Raw genomic sequence first — 24,061 nt, 5'->3', positions numbered from 1 at the left:
GAAAGGTGAGAAAATTTCCTATTGAATGGTGTTCTCGTATCTTTTAAGTAATTAGTTTTAATTACCTTTTAGCTGTAAAGTAGTTAAAAGTTAGGGTTTTTGAGATTGTTTTTGCTAATTTTCTTGAAATAATGAAGTATGATTATAGCAATATCCATTTTCCAAAAGCTGGGTTTTAGGACGATTCATAATTTGTTCTTGGACGTCATATTTCTATCTCTTCTCATTTCTTTGTAATTTCATTACTATACTTTTCCTGTAACCGACTTGCAAGTGCTTAAAAGACTCTAATCTAAAAAATATGCTTTATATCGTTATTTACAAGATTTCATTGGAAAGTTGAGAAAATGTCCTTTCAGTGTATGTATAAATATCTGTTAGTTAAGTGTACTAAATGATTTTTTATTAAAGAAATAACTCAAAATTTGTGTTTTTTGGAGTTTTTTAATTATTCCAATTATTTATCAACAAAATTTATCGTTACTATTGTTCATCTGATGCCCCTTAATGTTCTCTATAACTATTTATTTGACACTTTGTCTATATCTCTTTTCGTTTTGCTGCTATTTAATAGTTAACATAGCATGACCCCGCCACAAATGTAGTGGGGTCGAAATCGTTATTTTTGCATACGAAACGATGTGATAAAAACGATTTTGCGTCGAAACCAAAAGAGATAATTGAATGAAGTCAAAGAAAGAACTGTAGAACTTGCTGAGATGCATTATTTACATGATAATAATGGTGATGTTTATTATTTACTATTTCAAGAAAATTAACGAAAATGCTAATAATAGCACTAACTTAAAACTAATTTACTTTTAAAAGAATACTAAATTCACTTAACTGAAAGGTATTAATACATTTTTCACTGTAAATTTTTCCTGGCTTTCGAATAAAAAGAAAAAAAGTACAATAAGTGCCGTAATTTTTCAATTAGAGCTGGTACTAGTGAAAATGAGATAAAAATATCCAAGTTGAATAACCCAAAATCATGAAAATAAGAAAAGGTAAGTGTATCATGTCAAAGAACGAATTAAGCAGCTCATCAAGACTAACAATCTGAATTATTAAAATGATGAGGTGAACTATTAGAATTTTCAAGAAATGAACGAAAAATCGTTTAAAATTGTTTAATTTTCAATAAATTACTTTGAAAAGCTTACTTAAACTCATTAGCTGAAACATGTGAGGGCATCACTCAATGCAAAATTTTCTCACCTTTTGAATGGAACTAAAACATTTAAAATACAAAGTACACTTTTAAAGTTAGAGGTATTTTAAGACAAATAAGTTTTTTACACAAAAAGTTTAATAACTCTGTAACGGTTGAGATTTGATGGTATGTGTCGAACAATTTTTTTCTCCAAATATGGCAGTCTATCACCCCCCGAGAGATTCTTAACCATGAACCAAACACCCTGTATAAGGAAACGCGAGAAATATCATTCAGTGGTGAATTGTCCGTGTAGAAAAGAAAATTGTTTTTACGAAATCAATTTACAAAAAAAAACGAAAAAAATTTCTGTCATTTCAGAAAAAAAAGTGTGTAATGTTGCTTGATTAAACAAAGTTTGCATCGAATCGTTGGTACGGTATTTTTGTTCTACTCGAACGCCGGAAAAATAATGTGTAAAGAAATACTCAAAAATCGTCAATTTGTAAATTTAGTTTGCCTATAACAATCACTGTTCGGAAACGTGATTTCAAACGTCTCCCAAAATCTATTTGGAAATATTTGAAGTGAATTGATGATCACTTGAAAAAAATGTCAGCTTTGAAAATTTCAAGCAAAATTTAGACAGATTGATTCGAAAAAAAAACTATCAACTCCCATTCTATGCACGATAAGTTGAACGTTCTCTGTTTCCTTGGGCCAGGTTTGAATCTATTTCTACCGGTCTCTGATCTGTACGACAACAAACGGCGCGCTTGCACTGTTAGTTACCACCCTCTTGCAAAGTAAGCCCTTTGCACTAGCTTAAAATCTGTACACACAGAAAAATCTTAATTATTTATACTACTTACGACATCTCGCTCTTGATGGGTAGTGCAGCAAATCGAGCCGAACAAGAAAAAGGGGAAACTATTTCACTACACGATCAGTCCCTTCCACGGAAGCACCACCGTGTGTCCGTTTTCATAAGAAGAAAAAATCTCAGCAGCTATGTTATGATTGGTCACTTTTTTCTCGTTCACACCCGGAATCACTTTTTTCTGTTTTGGCACAGTTTGACACACAAAATACTACTGTTCAGACTTCCCGACGAGTTCCTCTCGCGATCTGTCCCCAGAGCGTGCCAACAGTTGACTAAAGGATATTCGGCTACCGGCACCAAATATTAATTGATTCTATCGCTCCCGAAGATAGGCCACTTGTGGAATTGGAATTATCATTGCACACTTTGCGCCACTCATGACAGTGCGTATCTAATCGTACCGCGGCATGCATCTCTGTATACCTATATATACCTACTTCGATGGTACATAATAAGTAGTAACGACGAAACAAAACGGCGCGCTTGGCTTGGCGCGCGCTCGTTACTCGTGGGTTACTTTCCACTCATACGCGTGCTCTGGGAGAGTGCTCGTCCCGCTTACCGCCGCCACACACACAAACGGATCGCAGTCAGCTGGTTGGTACGCGTACGGGTATACAGTTTTCGAAACAATGAATGAGTAATTTGCTGAGTGTGGCGGAGAATTTGATACTACTAATGGTTATCAAATTATTACTAAGTACTTTACACACGCTATCTTGTCACCCGATCATGTTTAATGTGAGTACTAGCAAACGGTACTCTGGCAGGCAGCGGTAAGTATTGTTATTGGAAGGTATGTATGTATGTATGTGATGTGCAAAACTGTTTTGACAAAATCTATTTGTAAGAATTTTCCAACATAAAATAAAACATTAAATGTTTTTAATGTTTTAAACATATTTTCGACAGCTCATATGAGAAAGTAAATTTTACTTTCTCATATGAACTGTCGAAAATAAAATAGACGATGCGATTTAAAATTCACAGTTGCTGCCGGGATTGATTTCCCGATTTTTTACTAAGATTGGTTATACCGCAGGTGAACCGTGGGATGGTAAGGGATAGGAGCTCTGCGTTAGAGGTGGATGTGGTGGATTCTAGAATATATAGATAGATTATATCCAGAGCCAGTTTGAATTTGTAAAACAAATCGTTTACACGACAAATTTGTTGGCAAACAACCCACCTCTGGGCGGAAAGGCGGCAGTATAAAAAAGCGAGATCTCAGTGTGCGTGTTTTGAGTGTCACATCTGAACAGGAGCTTTGCCAAATTCATAACCTGCATTAGTTCGATTTGGCGAATGTAAAACGCACCAATATATTTATTTTATTTTATATTATGTACGTACACTATAATATATTTTCAAATTTCTTGAGCGTTTTTTCAAAACGTCATATCTGCAATGAGTTACTCTGTTTACTTTCTCTTCTGTTAATAATTCGGTCACTTTAATATTTATCCCTCAGCTCTTTGCATAATATGCTAGTTAAAAGCACCGTCTTTCGATCTGTACTGTAAAATAAGTGAAAAGTGTTATAGTGACGCCGTAAAAATCGAAAGAGAAAGTATAAACAGAGAGTAACTCATTGCAGATATGACGTTTTGAAAAAACGCTCAAGATTTATGTTATCACAGTTGGTAATATAGTTTTTCGTTTTGGGAAATCGATCTTCCTACGTCGATTCCATGCGTTAAACGAAACCCAAGTTCAAAACAAAAAAGATTTCAACTGTGCCCTCTTTCCGTCCCACTCTGTGCAACAACTGATAAACTGATCAGTTCACCGGAAAATAGAATCAAAGACACGACTGAGACAAGTACGAACAAGACTGCCTGGTCTATTGTTCGTGATGCTTTTTTCTATAATTTCAATTAGCAAAAGTTCAAATGTACGTTACGCAGGCTTCTGCCAATGGGTCAGTCATGTCTCGTGACTGATAACAACCGAGCGAATCATTTTTGGCTATTATCTTCAGAGTGCGTTCCCGATATCATCACCACAATATAATGTTCCGTGTTTCGTACACGAAGGTTTGTTTACAGCCGGCAACTTATACACTGAGAGTGAAGGAATTCCCGTGAGTACCTGGGTACGAGTCAATGTCGTATGTACCTCATTGGGTACGAGTGACCCGAGACAGACAAATTGATTCTGGGAATCAAAAACTCACGAGTAAAAAATATATGCTGATGTGCAGGCCGGTGAAATTCTGTCTTAATTTTTGAAAGCAGCGTAACCGCAAATGAGAGCCTCTCTTTGTTTAATTATGGAATTCCAAATATTTTTTTCAAAAACAATGATTGCGCATTTTGAAGAGTTCAAAACTTAATGTACGGCGATTTACTATTGAAAGTGAAGTTAAACCAAGAAAGCGATTCATTTGCAGTTTCATTGTTTGCAAACATTACGGTAGAATTCCCTACTCCAATGTCTGTATGGTATCCCATTGCAATTCGCGTGAGTAAAATTCCATCCATGTGAAGGCGAAATAGTTCGCAGGTAGGAGCCTTCCATCATTGATTAGAAGGAATGTGCTTCGCTTACTCATTTGTGATTACATACACCCATAAATATGATCGTGTTCAAGCTCAGTAATGACTGCGCTGTTATGCCACTGGAATTATGTCAAGGATTGTGAAATCAAATATCTATATCTTCGTCCAAAAAGTTGTATAGTAAAAACTGTACAACTTTTTAAACAAAATATCCTTGGTCCTTTTAAAACACTGTGTTGCTTAGAGTTGTATCGTTTTCTGAATATGAATGAAGAAAGCTCACTGTCGGCGGGATTATAATGGGAACCATTAAAAATAATAAGCGTATAAGCCAATTTAGCTATATCGTGCGTCGTTTCTTTTCCAGGAGGCTACAAATTGATGTAAATTGAAAATTATTTGCTATCATCAAATTATCGGCTAATATGGCAACTTACGACACTAAATTGAACACCTGCTGAAATTGATGCACGTACGTGGTTGTTCCAATCTTAAGATTCAACTGAGAATGCTTCGAAATACGACAAAAAATTTTAAAACGAAAAAAAAACAGTTTTTTTCAAAATCCATGAAAATTAATCAGAAATACTCCACCAAAGCCCCGAATTTATTGATTGATTTTATAGAATACTAGCTAATACACATCGCGCATTGCTGTGACTTTAAACGAAATAGGAGGAAAACGCAATTTGTTCCAATGCGCCATCTGGCAGGCAGATAATCCCCAACCAATAGCACATAAACACGCTCCATAACAAACGCCTACTATGTAGACATTTTTACGGTAATCGGTTAAGCCGTTTGGGAGTCCATAAATCATATACATACAAACTTTGACACTTAGCGGTTGACTCGTTGTGGGGGCTAGGTCTACCGCCGAGAACTACATCAAGTAGATCGCCACGAAGCGGAGAGTTAAATGTCTCACTTGAATCGAGACAAAACTGGGAGCTAATTGGTTCACGAAACGGACATTGGTACCGAGAGAAATTACTCCGCCGGGGAACTCTCAGTCGATGTAGGGTAGCTTCACAGCCTGAAAGCTAAATGGCTCAAGGGAACGGAAATCAGTTTCCGGAGAAATTCCGCTCCCGGGGAACTCTCAGTCGGATTAAGGTGAGTTTATCTGCCGGGGACTGTTCTAGTAGATCGCGATAAAGCTGGGAACTAAATTGCTCACGGAAACCGGAGCTAAATAGCTCATTGTATCAGGAGCTAAATGGATCACTGCGACGAAAGCTATATAACTCACGAAAATGGGAGCTAAACGACTCAAAGAAATGCCTTGTGGTACCTGCATACCGCTTACCGCTGTGTAATATCCGATTGGTTTTCGCGGCTTAATAGTTATACGCTTAGGATCTATATAGCGTAATAGATGGAGAGAATGACGGTAAGCAAGAGAAATGTCGAGAATTAAATGGATCAAAGGTCGAACCATTACATGGATCAAGTGAGACTCCTAGTTAACTTCAGAAAACTAGAGAGCAGAAGGCTTCGTGAACGCCAAAATCAACGGTGTCTTCATGTGCAGCTGTTGCACACCTACAAGTTTTGATAGTGGAGCAGTTCATCCTAATATTGGAACAGTTTACCGAGCAGGATGTTGTTCACTGACGGCGAGCGAAGGTGGAAGACAATGAGGCACTTGGGCCGGACAGCGATACCAAGAACGCTGATGCGGCTGATCTAACTAGAAGGATTGTGACGACTTGTGACGCCACAATGTCGCGAAAACTGGAACCACGCAGTGCATGGCGTCCGGCCCCCGGGTCCGGATGGAATACCACACGTGGCGCTGAAAACTGTGGTCCTGGTATGTTCAGGATGGTACCTCAGAAGTGTTTAGACTACGACAATTTCTCCGAAACGTGGAAAGTCTAGAAGCTGGTGATGCCAAGTAAGTTACCGGACGATCCCGTCTCGAACAGGCTTATATGTCTGCTGGATCCACTCAGAAAACACGGAAAACTAATCGACGACCGGTTGAGCTTGAGCAACCACGTCGACTATGCTTGCGAAAGGTCGGCGAAGCCAACGAACGGGATAGCGAGGATCCTGCCAAACGTCGGCGTGATACAGAACCTTCCGGCTGACGGCCGTACGAGTCGCGAGCGCGTACAGAACAATATCGTCGGAGGCAGTATACGATATCGCCGGGATGATCCCCATCTGCATCACCCTGACGGAGGATATCGAGTACTACAATCGAAACACCAGCAACGTGAGGAAGATGGTGGGAATCGATTTGATGGCGAGGTGACCGCATGAATTGGAAAATACGGAAAAAAGTAGATCCACCGACTCGTCCAAAACTTGTTGACGTGGTTCAATAGAAAGAACGTAGAGGTGAACTTCCACTTGACACCGGATCGGGCATGACGTTGCGTGCCCGATCCGGTGAAGATGCTTTCTGATTGTGCCCGAAGTGCGAGAACATCGAGGAGACGTGGTCCACAGAGTGGTAACGCAGATCATACCTGACTTATAGCGGAAATGGCGTGATGAACAACGAGCAACGGTGTCGGGAGAGCAATCACCGCCGGGAATCTCTACGCGGGAGTAGGTTAGATCTAACGCTGGGGACTAGTCTAGTAAACCGTGACCGAGCACCGGGTATGGGTCGTTGGGGTGCCAGAGAACCGGACGCCACACTCCACCCGTTATCACCGGATTGACCAAGGCAGCCTACCGGTAGGTACGAGATAAATATAACGAAAACAGAAGAAGAATCGGTGTCGGGAGACCTTCTTCCGCCGGGAGTTCTCCGTCGACGGCTTCGTTCATCGTCGACTGTGTAGATCACTACGAGACACCACCAGTTGCGGGTCGTCGAGGCACCAGTGAACCGAACGTCTTGCTCCTCCGGAATCACCGGACTGACCTCGGAATCTGACTGGTTGGCTTGGTTTCGAAAGAACTTTTCTCTGCGCCTGGGAATTCTCCGTCAGAGTAAGCCTCGGGGATTAGACCGTGTAGTTCGCGAACAAGTCGAGAGTTCAACGAGGAAGTGGTGTGAAATAGCACAAGAAGGGAACCAAAGGGCCCAAACAAGTTACGGTGCTGAATGGCACAAGAGAGTCGAGGGGCTCAGTAAATTAGACAATCTGGAGTTTGCCGCTCGGATTTTCCTCGTAAGGAAAAAGCACCTACAGCTAGCTTTCCTACTGCCATACAGAAATTGCCATGTTGTGTAGATGGTCGAAAACTAATAATGTGTCGTGGAAGGGTGCAGAAAGCCTACTGAAGGAGCAAATGCCGTAAGGTAGTATCGGAGAGGAATCAGGTTCTGTGCAAGAATAGTTGGCTTTAGTGGGACGGGTAGCTGCTCAAACCAATTCCTTGAGTTGTTGGTTTTGAACAAGCTCTCTAAAATGACATATCGTATTCACATACACAAAACATACATATCTCCCCTCCGAAAATTTTTACTGCTCTAAAGCAAACTAAATTTATCGGAGTAATGACCTAACAACGGGTAAAAAATTTGACGTCATACTGCGATATCAAACTTTGATATCGATTTTTCCTATTTTCCACTTTAAGGCTTTACAAAATTATTGAATGCAATGAATTTGTAGATTTTATAGATCATTCCTCCAATGCAAAAGTTTTTTTTCAAGAGGTCAAAAGATATAGTTTTTAAATTGGCCTGTAGAAACTTTTTTGAAACCCGTTTAACACAATATTGTACATTTTTCAAAAAAATGATGCTAAGAAAAAAAAATCAAATCTTTGAAAATTTTGAATGAGAACCTTTTCTTAACAACATTTTTACGCAATAAAAATTGGACTAAACCGTTTTGCGCGTTTAGGGCACAAGACCTAATTTTAATTAAGTTTTGTATTTTTTGTGTTTCGAATTCATCTCGTCAGTAACTAGCACCATCTGGGTGTCTAGTTAGACGATGTATCAGAACTAGTACCCAAATTAGCAGTAGTTAGACACAAAAAATTCCAAACAGTTCACACGACATATGTGAACGCCTAAAGCCACATGTCCCGAGTGATGTCCCGGGAAGCAAATATAGCTCTCGGGACATCACTCGGGACATGTGGCTTTAGGCGTTCACATATGTCGTGTGAACTGTTTGGAATTTTTTGTGTCTAACTACTGCTAATTTGGGTACTAGTTCAGATACATCGTCTAACTAGACACCCAGATGGTGCTAGTTACTGACGAGATGAATTCGAAACACAAAAAATACAAAACTTAATTAACATGTTTACGAAAGTTAACGACATGAAATGTCATTACTTAAAAGTAACAACTACGACGAATACCAGTTAATCGAAATTTAAACAGAACCAACGATTCAAATCAATGTATTTTTTTACAATTTTCTCCTTATGGAGTAATATAATATTTTTTCCGCCATCTCACCTGTTTTCGTCATTTTTCTGTGCCCTGAAATGACTAAGAGAATACGGTGTGAATGACTCGTCTTACTTCATGTGAGTTTGGTGATCGCATGACTCAAACAAAAGTGTCACCTGTTTGGAATCCCCCGTATTATGCCATCGTGAATGCTTTATTACGGCGGCACGAACTGACCTCCTTGGGGTGTTTGCCATTCAGATTTCTCTGTATGTATGAAAGTATCCATCGGTAGGCTACACATCCACTTACTTCTTCCGTGTCCGAGACTAGTTTTGTTGTGAAAAGTATTGAATTAATTTCTGAGGGATCCCGAGTTTTGTGATGGAAACATCATGTTTTGGGAAATATTGCTTGACGCACTGAAAACTGGATTCGAACCGCACTGCGCACTTAACATTATTCTAATAAATTCTTCTCCTAGACTGGTTAGTTCGGCTGGCCCGTCTATGAGAGTACCATATCTATCACTTGAAATACATGTGTTTTGACAGTTTTCGCAGTTTTTAGTTGCACTTTGATCACTCGTACTTTAAAAGTGCGAAGTCCAGGATAGAGGGAAGTGCGCAATACATGTCACCAAAAATAAAAGCTCTTCGTAAAGCTAAGCAGTTTCAAACTGACCAATATATAGCATGTTTTAGTTAGTATGCGATAACAGTACATAGAGTTAGTCGCTACAAAGTTGCGTAAGCTTTCGATTGAAGAATGCTTTCTTCAACTTTGAAGCTTACAGATAGTACCAAGATAACCGAAACCAATTTGTAGCGTATGGGAAGGGCCCCTGAGGTGACGGGTACATTATGTGTGAAGAGATAAATTTGCTGAGCAGATAGATAGAATTATTCACTGATTCCATTTCATCAAACAGCAATTTTTTCGCAACAAGCCGATTAGGCGCTTAAAAAGTAGGCTGTACAGCGCTAGTGCATGGGCACCATCTCACACTATTGACAGTGAGAGCTTTAGTAACGCCCTTGTTATTAATAGGCTAGGTTGTTATCAGAATCGAACCAAAATCCCGCACAGAATTAAAAATTGATTTTGGATAAGAGGGGGGCTTTTTTGAGTTCAAAATAATAATTCACAGTGATTTCAAACGAAAATGAAAATTTCTCAGAAAATAAAAGCTTATGACTACAATTTAATAACGTATTTTTATAAGTGATTTATAAAGCGCCTGTCTGTTAACACGTCCGTTCGCGTTTAGCATTGGAAATGCTTTACTCGACTGTACTTGTATGGGTGAATGACCTTAAAGGGTTTTTTTTGTTGGAGACGAAGCACTGCGATTGCGATTTATTGTGGTATGCCCCTTTCTTAATCCAAGTGAACTATCTACTATGACATATCACTATTGATGAATGATTGTCGTTATTGAGATAGACACTCTACCCAGTTAGACACTCCACTTCGTATGAAGTTACCTCAAAGGTTAAAACCCCAAATAAATAAATAAGTAAATCCAGAAAAGTAGTTGGAATTGACTTACAGAAGATTGGATCAAATGTTTCTAAGAGAGCAAAATTGTGTGATGGCAGCTAAAGAACAGCATGTGCGATTTAAGTGCTTCATATTATTGGGAAAATAGAAAGAAAAGCAAGTGCTCATGTTAATGATGGTACTCGTGTACCTCCATGCCTGTTCATGCAGAGGGCTCCTTGAGCAGGCGTGGACTTTTTCGTACCCCCCTACCCTCCCCTAAACTGTCCACGTGGCATATGAACGGCCCCTAGCATGCTTCTGTAGGTATTTCTAAAGCACGGGCGGACTCAACTAGGTTTGTGCGTACTTAAAGGCTGGGGTTAGTTAAAGATTTTGGGGGGTGAGAAGATTGGGGTTATATTAGAGTAGGGACCAATAATGGTTTTTGTTTTCGTCATAGGTTTGCAAGCGTTAGTTTTCACATCGATCAACTCTACAGGGCATAGTTCAAAGTGGAATCTGAACGGAAACGATCATATTCCCAGTAGAGCGTCTTGATTTATTATTTCAAACAGTGTTGCTTCGAACTTTGAAATTTATAAATGCTGCCGCTTTGTTTGTCGCTTCAATTAAATATTTAGATCTGTGTTTTGAATAAAAAGTATTCAGCACACTACACTCAGATTTGATCGACCAAAGGAAAATATTTTCGAATCAAGTAATTACCACGTTCAGGAGTGGTTCAGTTCTAGATTTTTTGTGGTAAATAATATTACTGTTAAAGTAATAACAGTCCATGCGAATATCCGAACGGCTGGCTTATACCGTACGTATGAGCCGTGCCGGAAAAGTTCAAATCGCTTCATAGGATACTCGACCCGAATTACAGGACATAGTTACCATCAAACCGTCCTTTTATCTGCGATGGTAAAAACCAGAGTTTTTAATAGTAGAGTTGCGTAAAGAGGATTGGCAACATTGGACCAATCATTGGTCTTTTTTAAATTTTGGCAACCTTTTATTTTTAGTTAAATTTCAAATGACTTAACCCGAACGCTTCAGTTAGAAGTTAACTTTGTGCATTTAAAAATTTAAAATTAAGTGTTTAAAAATCAGTACGATAAATAACATCGTATAAAGAATTTAAGCTTTTTCCGGTTCTCAACTGATCCGCAACTAAGAACGAAATGCATTGATTTTTGCCGCTTGCCGTCTGATTGGAGTGTGACAAAAAACAACCGAATTTGCAGCGTAAGATAAATTTGAAACAGGTACATATGTATACACAAATTTGTCAAAATTTACTTATGAGAAATACCTATGAGAAATACCTTCATATTTCCACTGTCGGTGGAAGATGATTAACACTACCCAGAGCTGTTCCGGTGTTTGAAATAGTGCCAAATTTGAATATCAGTGAACATATATTTTTTAATAATTGTCATTAAGCGAAATATTAACATTATTTAAATGTTAATATTGCATAATTGAATTTTTTCCTCATAATTATAATCACATAATAACGATACTCCCCACGCATTCGAGCATTGTTATTCTTCGTATCCGATAGGTAGACGTTTTGAGTGTTCAATAGGTAGATTTGCTTCAGTCTTTGCGCAACTGTTCTTTATAAACTGTGGTAAAAACGAACAACAATAATCAGTAATAACATTCCGAATGCCCCGTGTAAGGGCCCCTATTGTTGACTCCTGTTTTGTATCGGTACAAGTGTTTTGTAGCACGGGCAGCGTTGCCAATGTTCCACATTTATCTGGAATCTTCTAGATTTTTCCAAACTGAACATTCGTTCAAGCCAGACACTTTGCCAGATTTTTAAAATTTTGCCTGATTTTTTCAGATATTCGGAATTTTGCATTACACTCCAGCGGGGATGACATTATGCCAAATATATCTGACACAGCCAGTTTTTTAAGCTTCCAGCAAAAAGACAAATCTCTCATTCTACCAGATTTTTAAATTATGAAAATCTGGGTCATATTTTCCCAAACAAAAATCGATCAATACACGTTCTATAAAGACCAAAATGTATGCCAAATTTCGATGACTTGAGGTCGCTGTCAAGTGACAGATTTTGACGGTTATTTTTGTTGAACTGCCAAATTTTCTTTGAAAAATATTGGCAACCTTGGGCACGGGCAGCACAGCAGATTTGAACCAAGAAAGCTACTTTTCATACACCAGTACATTCTCTCGCGGTATCCGTGAGTTTGTAGCCCATGTCTCTCATCTAGCTGGCAGTAATGCTATTTCCGTTCGTTAGCGCGTAAACTTCCTTTCTCGTTTCGTGTGAAATAGCGGAAACACTCTTACTAGTTCATACTCTTCATGCGTTCTCGCTTGCCTGCGCTCCAATGCAATGCCCGCTTGTGAAGCACACAACCATTCGCGAGAAAAGCTTCCTGCAATTGCGCTACATACTAGATCTGGATCGGGTTTTTCGCGATCATTGGCGTTCGAGATTTTGCTTTACCTTGGCGCGAAACGATGAAGAACGCTAGGCCTGCTATTGAACCCGGGAACGAACGGGTTCTACCTGCTTCTCGCTCGTTTCGCAACACTGGACATGATGAACGTGAACGCAGCAGGGTGAATTCATACTGCTTGTTCATTTTGAGGTTTCACAATCCACAAGGCCTTGCTGTTGTGCTGTAGTAGTGTGAGTATGAGTTATCCATTTCGCCTTCCGCATTTGCTTCAGCGAGTGGTTCGATCGTTATTAGTAGTAGTAAGAGTACCTAATAATTTGTGCTGTGGTCTTTACGGAATCAAAGCTGTCGTGTTGTGACTGCTTGTGCCCGTCTACTGATATGTATCCAAATTTCAATATCTCCCGGGGTGGTTCCATTATTTAAAAAAAAAGTAAAATATTTCTGAACTGTTTTATGGTTTCATGGAGTAACGTTCTTTGAAAATCTAAATAAGTAAAAGTAACCTCAGATTTAACAAGTAGCTTTAATCATGAAGGAAATTTAGGGATATTCTCAAATCAAATTGAATGGCTGGTGTACAAAAGGGTCTAACCCTCATTTTTTCCGAGATTGACTTTCTTGCATTTTGTAATAGTTCTAGATAAGCCAGGTGTATTATCATTTAAGAAATTTGAAAATTATTTTTAGATTTTTTACTATTAGCGATCAATGTTTTCAAAAGTGGGTAACCCCACGTTGTGTTTTATAGAAACTCATTGAAAAAGGGAAAAAACAAGACTCACGTCAAGACAAGGAATATGTAACTCGTGTTTGTTTTACGAGATTTCAAGAAAAAGTCGTCTATCAATTCGCTGTCTAGAAATGTTTGATTGTAGCTTATCAATCGGTGAACTCGACATAAAACCGATTTTAGTTGTATTGCACTGTACGTTGACGTTTCGGCCCAAACAGTCGTTCCTGAAGGTGAGTGCTGGTCAAATACCTGCGATGTATGGCTATTTTTCATCTAAAATTTGTTTCTTGCACCAATGTATATTATCGAGGGAAATTTTCGTATATTGTAGGGAATGTGCCATGTCTCTATATCGAAAATTGGGCGAAAAATATGAGATCAAGAGAAAGAACGTTTTAGAATCAAAATCATGAAAAGATGAACAAATTAGATTTTTTACTCCACCTTCCGCCAGCCCAGATTTCTTCTGGACAAACATTTTGAGGTTTTTTAGAAACTATCTAATCCATTTAGTGAAGTTCAAAGTAAAGAAATATCTTGAACAATGCCATACTATTAGATTAACAATAAGCAAGTAAAAGCTAAACTGGAAGAACATGTTTGCAAAAAATGCGACCTGGAAGTTGTAAATGAAGATACACAGCTATGTATGTATAATGATATCAGATGTGCTGTGCGTGCTAAGGCACGACCCGATCTTTGATAATTTCTTTAAATCACTAATATTAGTCACAGTGTTAAACAAACATCAAATTTTATCCCATCCTTCATTTGGAGCATTCAAAATATGTATGATTTTCAATGTCCTAAAATTGCTTGTGGAAAAAAACTGTATTTGGATATTGGGAATGTTGCTAAAGGTTAAAATGTGTGAACGATGACTATAATGTTCATAAAATTCAGCTTCAACATATACGATATGTACAGTAAGATTCCGTTTTTTGGCACGTTCCGTTTTTGACAACAAAAAAGTTTCGTTTTTAGCAACAAATGGGTTCCGTTTTTGGCAACATTGATGTTGTACCAGAGGTGGGTAAGCAAACCAACCGGTACGTACATTCACCGGTACGGTTGTCAAAATCTCAACACGTGTAAAGGAGTGATGCAGATCGTATTCGGTTTTGATTTCGTTCACAATGTAAACGAAGTCAAAACCGCAACCGAGTCTCAGTTTCTAAAACCAAACCGAGTCACTCAGCACCGTTTACATGTGTGCACGAGTTTCTACTTGTGTTGATGTATTCTTAGCAGCGGTTTCGGTTCGACTGGTTTTTTTCTATACACGATGCTACGGTTAAAAGAAAAAGCAGTAAATTCGTGAGCAGCGCTGCCGAATAGACAACTAAATTGAGTTCAATTAGTGGTTGAGAGTAGATGGGGCAATATCGAAATGGCTGGTTCTGAGCAGTTGTTAACAGTTCAACAATTGATGTTTGTTTCAACGCTGAAAACCAAGAACACCAAACTAAAACCGCTACCTTCTCTTGGTGACAAATTGCATAAAACCGAGAAATGTAGATATATTTGATTCGGCAAAATTGTCAATTTGCGATCTTTTGACATATTTCTTATATTAAAAATGTCCATGTCGCGTGATTCTAGAAGATAGAATATCTCGAATATACCGTCATCTTAAATTTTGATCTACTATCTTAGACATAAAAATAGTGGAGGCTATTAAATTTCCTTTTACTTTCTATTTTTGGGCTGTTTCCCATACCAAACATGCCCATATTGCAAACTTCCTGATGATAAATCATTATGAAAAATATTGTGTTAAGGAACGCCATTTATGACAACGAACATAATTTATTTGAACAGAAAGATGTCTGAAGACATACCTTATATTATACCCAAAAGAAATTTGTTTAGAATTCGTAATAAAAATACTAGCAGCACTAGCTTAGCCGATGAATATCAACCCGAATACACAACCTAAGTTTGGTTTCGTTATTCTCGTGTTTCCGTCCCATACTCGTACACCAAAATCAAAACCGAACCGCCGTGCTGTGTAAACGAAACTCGGTTTGGTTTTCAAGTCTCGTTGAAATACAACCAGCGGTAAGACCACACACAATGTAAAGGAAACACAAACACGTGTGGAGATTTGGTTTACCGTACCGGTACTCAACCGGTATTTTCCCACCTCTGTGTTGTACACAGTAAATTTTTTAAAAAAATTCTCAGCGCACATTTTGCTGGGATTCGTGATATCACTTTTGACTTTATTTCCAAACATGAGAGTCATATTTACTATGGGGCATAGCGAATGAAATTAAATTTGCTGATTTTTTTTCTATCATTTCATTCCATTTGACATATTCTTATATAATTAATGTTCTTGTAACATTTATGATGTCACAAATTGATAATAAAAGCTTTTAAAGTATGGTTCCATTTTTAGCACGGTTCCAGTTTTGGCAATTGATAAAAAATATATTGTTGGTTACCCATAATACAAACCTTTGCTTCCTCCAGCATGAAGCACGATCTGTGTTCGGGAACATTCGATGCTGTTATTAAACAAAAATCATGTTGTAATATTGAAAAATACTCTACGGCAAAGAGAGTAATTGGAGGCATTTATTCCCACGTATTTTCAACGGTGTTTGAGCAGTGAGAATGTGGATGATATACCTCTTTCCTTCCTTCGTTACCTTAGAGCCCTGTATCTGCCTTTACTCAGACCACCCTGCGTACTTATGGCAATCAGACTTTCACGTGTCAGTACCGTAAACAATGAGTACGCTTTGGAAACCCCTGCGCGGTTGTACCTAAGACTAAAACAAAACATACAGAAACTTTAGCATTAACTACAGCCCAACGTGTAACACCTATAAGTCAATGGGTTCGCGTTTCGACTTTGTATCACCAGACTAACGCTAGTCCAAAATTGGAAACATTACTTGTGATCACACCTAAAAGACCTCTAACTTCTGATGTCCCGAAAAAGATGTTTGATGATGGACTTTTTCTTTTAGTTTTTGTTCCTTTCCCCATAAATGTGCTTTTTACCAATTTTCACTTTCACCTATCAACAGAATCTAAATAAGCCATACCGTCCTACAATGTATTAGAAGAAGCTAACAGTAATTAATGCCCCTAATTTTCGCTTTACAAATTGAGTCAATGTCAAGATAGCCCACAACGTTTTCAACAACAGCTTCAAATAGGTAGGTTTACGCTAAGAATCGTTCTGTTCGGTTGTAAAAACAGTTGCTAGGATCTAGGTGTAAGTTTCAAGGTGTTCGCCAGAGGTAATTTGAATTTAGGTAGTTTTGAACCGGTTTATGGTTATTTTATAGCAGTTTTGTAGATTCAATGGCTTTATGTTTGGTTTTAAGGAACGAGTCGTAAAGGAGCCTTACTTACAAGAGCCAGATCCCGATTACGTAAAATAAAACTCTGCATCGGCCTAACTTTTGAACGGTGTAGGTAAGGTACAGCATTCCTGATATGATGAAACTGAATAAAGAAAATTTTCGAATACCCCATTTACAAACACCAACGAAGACGGATTCATAACTCTAACTCTCAAAAGGACAAAAATCCGAATTGAACAACCAAAAGTAACAGGATAAAAGTAGGAGCAAAAGGCATGGACAAGTGCGACATCTCTAAGAAAGCGGCGTTATTGAACTGGCCTTACCCGAATGGATGTTCAGCTGTGAAAAATCTGGAACATCCACAACGCGGCCTGCTGCGTTTTCAGGTTTGTTCCAGCACCAGGAGAAACTGAGGGTACTCTGGAGCAAATAGGGAGAAAATCGTCGTTACATTCTCTTCTCTTTTTTTTCCTTTTTGTGGCAGCAAACCGGAGTAAAAAGGAGCAAACCTAATGGCTCCCGAGGCGTTTTCATTATTTTAAAAAGCGAAATATTGGATAATTGTGTTATGGTTTCATGAAGCAACGTTCTTCGTAAATTGAAATTAGTGAAAATAAATTTAAATGTAACGAGTAGCTTCGATAATTGACGTAAATAATGACGTAATCTGAGGGTACTTTTCAATAGGACCTAAGTAACCATTCGAGATTCTCTTTGTTAACGTTCCCTTCCGTTGACAGCTCGGTTGTATTTATATTTACTCCTCAACTTTTTGCATAATTTAGTAGACAAAACCGTCGTCTTTCAATAGGTATCGAAAAAAACAGTGGAAAGTTTTATAGTGGCACCATAATAATCCAAAGAGAATGTAAATAAAGATAGGCCCTCAATGTTAGGTCCAAAGCACCTGAGTCTGCGACATGATCGGACAGGTGTAAATTGACTTTGAATTTTATGCTGCCAAGAGACCTAGTCAAAATTAAGGAAGTTATCCAAGTCCCACGTGTATTTTTGTGCCTCATTCATCGTTCGCTAGTCGAATGAGAAGCATGGCGATGCGCGATCAGACGAAACGGTAAGGAAAAGGTACTCTGGATTTCCGTCGTCCCAATATTGTTTCACTTGTAGGTTTTTTTTAAGTAGCCTTATTCTGCATTATGACGGATTGCCTTTTTCAAGTAATTTGCATTCTCAATAATAACAGCAAAATCAAATGAGTGTCAGAGTCGATTGATGGTCGGCTGTTCGGAGTTCGTGTGCAGTGGTCAGATTGCATTCTCTATCAGTTCATATCATGAGCTATTTCCTTCTTTAATTACACAATTCCTTGCCTCTGATTGTCGTTGAGATACAGAGGAAGTCTCAGTCTCTAGAAAAAAAGCAAGTGTCGCACTAACATTCCTTCCAATTCCCTGGGAAAATTGCTATGGCGCTGGTTACAGGTGTTGCGTCCTTCTGTAAATATGATTTAACCAATCTTCTCCTCAATGGAATATAGCACAATATCTTACGTGACTGCCAGAAAGCAAACACGTAAAAGAAAGAATTAGTTTACTACCGTGGGGTTTAGTCGATTGATTCCTTTGATAGGTCCGAATTATCTCCAGGGGATCCACCGGACCAATCACGTTTCGCCATAGTTGATTACGCAATCCATCAATCAGTGCATTCATTACGTGCCTACTTATCTCTTTTGTTTCTAACTTCCTCTGCCAAATTCCAAGAAAAATGATTAGAAAATTGCATTTATCAGAAAAGCTATCTAATCCTCCGATAAAAAAAATGATTGGTGCAAACATTTCGAGAACAGACACCTCCGGGTGGGCTTAGTCTGCTTTTGATTGCGATTCGACGAACATCGAGAGACAATGAAGCTGCTTCCTATCGTAATTGCGGTGATTGGTGAGTAGATTTTCGCATGAGAATGACACAATTTCTTTAAACAATTCTCTCCCGGCAGGTTATTCCCTAGCGGAAACCATTCCCGATGCTCGAATGATGGGTGGAACCAATGCCGCCTGGGGACAGTTCGCGTCAGCCGTTTCCATCACCACCCCGTTCCTGCTGCACTGCGGAGGAGTGATCGTCGATCGACAGCACGTACTTACTTCCGCCCAGTGTGTCCTAAATGCCCAAAACCGTCTTATTGATCCCTACTGGATATCGACCGTAGCTGGTGACATAGCTCTGGCCCCGATCGGAGCTCGCCGTCAGACCAGACGCGTAATTCAGATCTACGTTCACCCGCAGTTCAACGTGTTTACTCGAGAGAATGATGTAGCTGTTTTGCGGCTAGATCGTCCGTACGATCTACCCTCGAACACGGTCGACCTAGCTCGGCGAGCGGTTCGGATCAACCCGACCGGAGAGGCGTGTCAATTCGCAGGCTGGGGAGCTACAGCAGCTACTAATGCTCCGGTGAACGTCCAGCAACGCTTCCTACCGATGACCATCAACGATCGGGATGTTTGCAATCAGGCAACGATGCACGCCGGCCGGGTACTGGAATCGATGATCTGCGCTGGAAATACTGGCGCTTCGGCTAACGCTGCTCCCTGTACCGGAAATCTGGGAACCGGGTTGTACTGCAATCGGCAGTTGGTTGGGATTCTTTCCTTTGGAGTGAACTGTGGTGTGGCTAACAATCCACCGGTGTTTACGCAGCTGCGTAACTACAACCGCTGGATCGATCAGCAGTTTAACCGGACCGAGGGGCTGGCGCCGAATTGGACCCCAGCAGTGCTGTAGGGTGTGAGGGAGTTGATGATTAATAAATATTGTTTTTGATCGGAAAACGTTGCGTTTTGTGATGGGATCTTCGAATGGATGAACGCTATGAACTCTTTCGATTTGTTGAAGTTCTGGGAAGGGCTGAAAGTAGATTGCAGTATACAGGGTTGTTTCACGGTGGCAAACAGGTTATAACTGGAAGGATTTTTATCTACTCTGCGTTGCTTTGGACGATCCCGGAGATACTGCTACGTTTTAGAACGATCCAGTCGCTATGGGATCGGTAGTTTTGTTCAAGTTCTGGGAAGGGCTGAAAGAACTTTGTAGTAGACTTGGTGTTAAACGCCAACAGAATATGATCTTGCATCGCTCTTCGAAGCCGAGTGATCCGAGCTCGTCTCATCAGTATATGGCAGACCGACTCAACGACCAGAAAGAAACAAGATCCACACAGGAACAACTGCCTGTATTCCCAAGAAAACGACTGGTCGTAAATGGTGTCCCGCGAGAGCTTATGAAAGCATAGCCAAATCGAAACAAAGTTCGGATAACAGGTCAAAGTGTTCCATCTTTCAAGGCTACTCCCAAAGAAGACAATTACCATTTTTTGTATATCCCGGATATTCAATGAAGTTACAAAGACGCTAAGATCCGCCACAGCGCAACCGAAAGCTAAGAATCATCAATTCAGCTTTTAATCTGAGTCTCCTATATTAATGGGCATCGTCACAATCAAGGAAGCAAATTTCTATATTAAACAACACTTTATTGATCTACCTCACAATCACCAGGTCGGAATCGGTGACGATCCCGCCGGTGGAATATCCTGCCGTTGATATTGCTGCTGAAGCCACGGCAAATAGAACCGCAGCTGAGTGTAAACTCCCGGATTATTCGCCGTTCCGCAACCAAATCCAGTGGACAGAATTCCAACGACACGTCCATCGCAGAACAAACCGGTTCCCATGTTGCTAGCACAAACACCCGGACCCTGGGTGATAACACCCGCGCAAACCATGGACTCTTCGATCCGTCCAAAATGTACGGCCAATGCGGCACAGGTGTCCCTGTTCATAATCGGTGCAGCGATGAACTGCTGTGTGGGAGTAGCCGTTGCGTTGTTCCAGCCAGCCGCCTGGCAGGCCAATCCATCGAAAGGAATTTCATCGCCCAGAATTGCGAAAGCCAGATTCGGGGCCGCAATTTCCGGCGGGACGAAGTTTGAAGTGGTTCGCAAAACGGCCAAATTATTAGCGAACGTAAACGGGTTGTAACCCGGATGAACGTAGATAGCCGATACGCCGATCCGAGGAGCCGTGAATATTAGCTGCAACGCTCCGGACATGATGGTCACCTGGGCCGGAGCCAGTAGGGTATTCTGGGGAGTCAGCACACAGAGAGCTGCCGTCAGGACATGATTTGCGTTCAGGATTACTCCACCGCAGAAGGCGTTGGCAGGAGTTGGGACGCCCACGGCTACAATCGAAGGGAACTGGCCAAGTACGGCGTTTGTGCCACCAGCGATGAAGGGTTCAAATGGGTCATAATCGTCCCGGTTGAGTGCGTAGCTATTGGACGCAACAAGTGCTGAAATGAATTAAATAATTAACCGGTCGAATAGTTACACGAGGATCCCTTACCAAGCAACAGAATTGCAAACGTTGACTTCATCCTGACGGACTGAACTAAACTGACTCGCCGGTAGACAAATTCGACCAAGCCAACCGTTATCGAATTGGGATTAGAAGCCGATCCTATTTAGGGGGTTTTTCAATCATTTTTCTTCGAAATGATGTTCCACAATAAAAATCAGAACCCAATCGACCGAAATGATAAGATAAGCCTATAGAAATCGGAAACGTTGTGCTGCGTATCGAACGCGCCGCAGAAATCAGTGCCTAATTGCTTCCCGTACGGATAGGATCGATAAAAATGCATCTACTCGTGTTTGCCTTGTTGGCGGTAGGATTTGCTGGTGAGTTGGCTACCGTTCAAAATCAGAAAACGCTCCCTTGATATTCAATTACTTTCAGGTGCCGCCACCTTCGGCGAAGATGCCTCGGGACGTCTAACTGGAGGAACGGTGACACTTGCCGGACAGTATCCGGCCGCTGTCAGCATCGACACCCCGTACACTTTACATTGCGGAGGAACTGTCCTGAATTCTCAGCACGTTCTGACCGCAGCATGGTGCGTCATGCATCCGACATCCTTCACCCTGCTCAATCCGTTTTGGTTGCGTGTTATCGCAGGGGACCTCAACTTGATCCCGGTTTCATATCGGCGAGAAGTTCGCAACGTAACGCACCTCTTCGTTCACCCAAATTACAATCGCTTGACGAACAACAACGATTTGGCAGTTATCCGCGTGAACACACCGTTCCCCGAGTTCCACAATACAATCGAACCCGCTGTTCTGAATACCCGAATTCTTCCCGACAACACCCAGTGTCAGTATGCCGGCTGGGGAGCAGCTACCAATGCGGCTAATGCACCCCTGACTCCAGCTCAGCGAGTAATTACGGTTCCGATACTGACCACGGCATCGTGCAATGTTGCTACCGTCCACAACAATCGGGTACTTCCTACGATGATCTGCGCGGGATCGATCGCTGCCACCCCAAACACTGCCTGCCAGGGTAACATCGGTGGAGGACTCTACTGTAACGGTCAGCTTACGGGGGTACTCTCTTTCGGACTCGCCTGTGGAGCAGCCAATCAACCGGGAGTCTACATTGACATCAGACAGTACCGGCAGTGGATTGACACCCAATCGAATCGTACGGATAATCCAGCACCCGGTTGGACCCCGAACCCATTATAAAAAATTCGTTTTGTTGATAAAATAAATCTTTATTTACCCAAACAATAAAACTATTTAATCAGACTCAAACATCCAATGGTGACCACCCTGCGGGAGGTATATCAGTTCTCAAAAGCGTCTGGTTGATCCAGGGATTGAAGAACCGAACCTGGGTGAAGGTCGGTGGATTGTTAGCCGCTCCACAGTTCAATCCAAAGGAAAGTAATCCAGTCAATTCCCCGTTACAGTACAACCCGGAACCGATGCTTTGCGGACAGGGTGCCGGTCCGTTCTGGGCCGCAACCATGTTTCCAGCACAGATCATACTTTCAAAGACTCGCGAAAATGGCCTCACACTGTTGCAGACATCGCGATCGTTGATTGGTATCGCTATGTAACGTTGCTCAGCGTTGATTACGTTTCCAGCCGCTGCCGTTACTCCCCAGCCCGGCATTTGACAGGTCACTCCGTTGGCAACAATCCGAGTTCGTCGGATGGCTGGTTCCACTTCGTTACTGGGTAATCGGAACGGCACCTGAACCTAAAATTAAAAAAAAAATATTTTAAATTTGAAATTAGTAAACAAAATTTGTTCAAGGCCTACTCGAATAACCGCAATGTCATTCTCGAGCGTGTGAGCTTTGTAATTCGGGTGAACATAAATGACGGCACCGAGACTTGTTTGCCGCGTTGATGACACAGGCATCAACCGGATATCACCGGTGTTGATGCGAATCAGTCGTGGATTGAAGGAATGATGCGTTCCGTTTAGTACGCACTGTGCTAGCGTCACTACGTGACGATCATCCACTACAGCTGCTCCACATATCACGTGATCGGGGGTGACAATATGCGCTACCGCCGGGTATTCCCCGAACTGGGTTACGGCTCCACCAAGGAGGAATGGTTCTGGGTCGCGGGATGCGGTCACCATCACCACCACCACCACCAGGGTGGTGACAAGTAACAGAACCGATAGTAATCTGGACATTCGGGATAAACGGACGTTTCTCGCTGCTGGTGTCGATGGGTACTGATAGTGGGGCATATCGAAATTGGATTCCAAGCTGAAACGCGCCACAATCGATATCGAAATCAAATCTGTGCTTACTGTCGGGGATTAGCGGTGGATAGATAAGTGCTTAGGTCAGACGTACGTTGGAGTCAGGTAATGTGTCATAGTGGCAAATTGTTGGTTTCTCGATTCTTATAATATTTAAAATAATTACTATATTAAGTTTATTTAACACACTTGAGAGTTTTAATAATCGGAGTAGATTATTTTCAGACTTGACGACTTTTATTTTGTATGTTGTGATATATTTCACAACCCCTGATATTTTAAACAATAATGATAACTCTAGAACCTACTGAAATACTGACAAAAAACAAATAGGGTTACTGTGCCCTAATTCATCTTAGCACCTCTATTCATCCTACCCATTTGAACACATTAGTTAGAGCAGTATCTGCTCTCTTTATTCAACGCATTGGCTCAAATGGTAGGACGAATAAGGATGCGTTGTACTCGACTTTTCGCTTCGCTCAAACGGGAGCATTTTACATTTTCCAGGCAAGATTTTTTATTGTGCCGCTTCTTTGAAACGAAGCAAAGATGTTGATACCAATTTAAGAGCATTCCAATCACTGAAAGCCGAGTTATCCACGAAAGAGTG

General features: G+C 40.7%; 5 protein-coding genes across 5 annotated transcripts in view; 2 read left to right on the top strand and 3 right to left on the bottom strand.

Moving 5' to 3' along the window:
* The window catches only part of LOC131684410 (sodium-independent sulfate anion transporter-like), a 54,378-nt gene extending 52,009 nt beyond the window's left edge, over window positions 1-2,369 (bottom strand). Inside the window, exon 1 of the mRNA XM_058967273.1 lies at window positions 2,029-2,369. Coding sequence (XP_058823256.1) covers window positions 2,029-2,033 — 5 coding nt within the window. The 5' untranslated portion in view covers window positions 2,034-2,369. The remainder of the gene's footprint in view (window positions 1-2,028) is intronic.
* Window positions 2,370-18,659: 16,290 nt separating this feature from the next.
* LOC131676441 (transmembrane protease serine 11D-like) lies at window positions 18,660-19,647 on the top strand. Its single transcript, XM_058955508.1, has 2 exons — window positions 18,660-18,754; window positions 18,813-19,647. Exons 1-2 carry the CDS (start codon window positions 18,721-18,723, stop codon window positions 19,598-19,600), a joined length of 822 nt encoding a protein of 273 aa, XP_058811491.1. The 5' UTR covers window positions 18,660-18,720; the 3' UTR covers window positions 19,601-19,647.
* A 667-nt stretch (window positions 19,648-20,314) lies between these two features.
* On the bottom strand, window positions 20,315-21,303 carry LOC131676440 (trypsin alpha-3-like). Its single transcript, XM_058955507.1, has 2 exons — window positions 21,223-21,303; window positions 20,315-21,169 (listed from the first exon to the last, which is right to left on the bottom strand). Exons 1-2 carry the CDS (start codon window positions 21,251-21,253, stop codon window positions 20,367-20,369), a joined length of 834 nt encoding a protein of 277 aa, XP_058811490.1. The 5' UTR covers window positions 21,254-21,303; the 3' UTR covers window positions 20,315-20,366.
* A 130-nt stretch (window positions 21,304-21,433) lies between these two features.
* Window positions 21,434-22,441, top strand: LOC131684404 (trypsin alpha-3-like). The gene is made up of 2 exons (XM_058967253.1): window positions 21,434-21,557; window positions 21,616-22,441. The coding sequence occupies exons 1-2, from the start codon at window positions 21,515-21,517 to the stop codon at window positions 22,404-22,406; spliced, it is 834 nt and encodes a 277-aa protein (XP_058823236.1). The 5' UTR covers window positions 21,434-21,514; the 3' UTR covers window positions 22,407-22,441.
* Window positions 22,424-23,424, bottom strand: LOC131684394 (trypsin-like). Its single transcript, XM_058967241.1, has 2 exons — window positions 22,990-23,424; window positions 22,424-22,926 (listed from the first exon to the last, which is right to left on the bottom strand). Exons 1-2 carry the CDS (start codon window positions 23,374-23,376, stop codon window positions 22,471-22,473), a joined length of 843 nt encoding a protein of 280 aa, XP_058823224.1. The 5' UTR covers window positions 23,377-23,424; the 3' UTR covers window positions 22,424-22,470.
* Between the last annotated feature and the right edge of the window lie 637 nt (window positions 23,425-24,061).

Source organism: Topomyia yanbarensis, chromosome 1, assembly GCF_030247195.1.
Source record: "Topomyia yanbarensis strain Yona2022 chromosome 1, ASM3024719v1, whole genome shotgun sequence".
Classification (NCBI taxonomy): Eukaryota; Metazoa; Arthropoda; class Insecta; order Diptera; family Culicidae; genus Topomyia; species Topomyia yanbarensis.
Note: the sequence above shows the minus strand (reverse complement) of the source record. Positions and strands in the feature narration are given on the sequence as shown.

What these genes read in the sequence shown, in the direction of transcription:
- LOC131676441 (XM_058955508.1), top strand. Translation starts at nt 18,721, where the DNA reads ATGAAGCTGCTTCCTATCGTAATTGCGGTGATTG. An exon ending in TATCGTAATTGCGGTGATTG is followed by an intron (nt 18,755 to 18,812) that starts GTGAGTAGATTT and finishes CTCTCCCGGCAG; the next exon opens with GTTATTCCCTAGCGGAAACC.
- LOC131684404 (XM_058967253.1), top strand. Translation starts at nt 21,515, where the DNA reads ATGCATCTACTCGTGTTTGCCTTGTTGGCGGTAGGATTTGCTG. An exon ending in GTTGGCGGTAGGATTTGCTG is followed by an intron (nt 21,558 to 21,615) that starts GTGAGTTGGCTA and finishes AATTACTTTCAG; the next exon opens with GTGCCGCCACCTTCGGCGAA.
- LOC131684394 (XM_058967241.1), bottom strand. Translation starts at nt 23,376, where the DNA reads ATGTCCAGATTACTATCGGTTCTGTTACTTGTCACCACCCTGGTGGTG. An exon ending in ATGACATTGCGGTTATTCGA is followed by an intron (nt 22,927 to 22,989) that starts GTAGGCCTTGAA and finishes TTTTAATTTTAG; the next exon opens with GTTCAGGTGCCGTTCCGATT.
- LOC131676440 (XM_058955507.1), bottom strand. Translation starts at nt 21,253, where the DNA reads ATGAAGTCAACGTTTGCAATTCTGTTGCTTG. An exon ending in GTTTGCAATTCTGTTGCTTG is followed by an intron (nt 21,170 to 21,222) that starts GTAAGGGATCCT and finishes AATTCATTTCAG; the next exon opens with CACTTGTTGCGTCCAATAGC.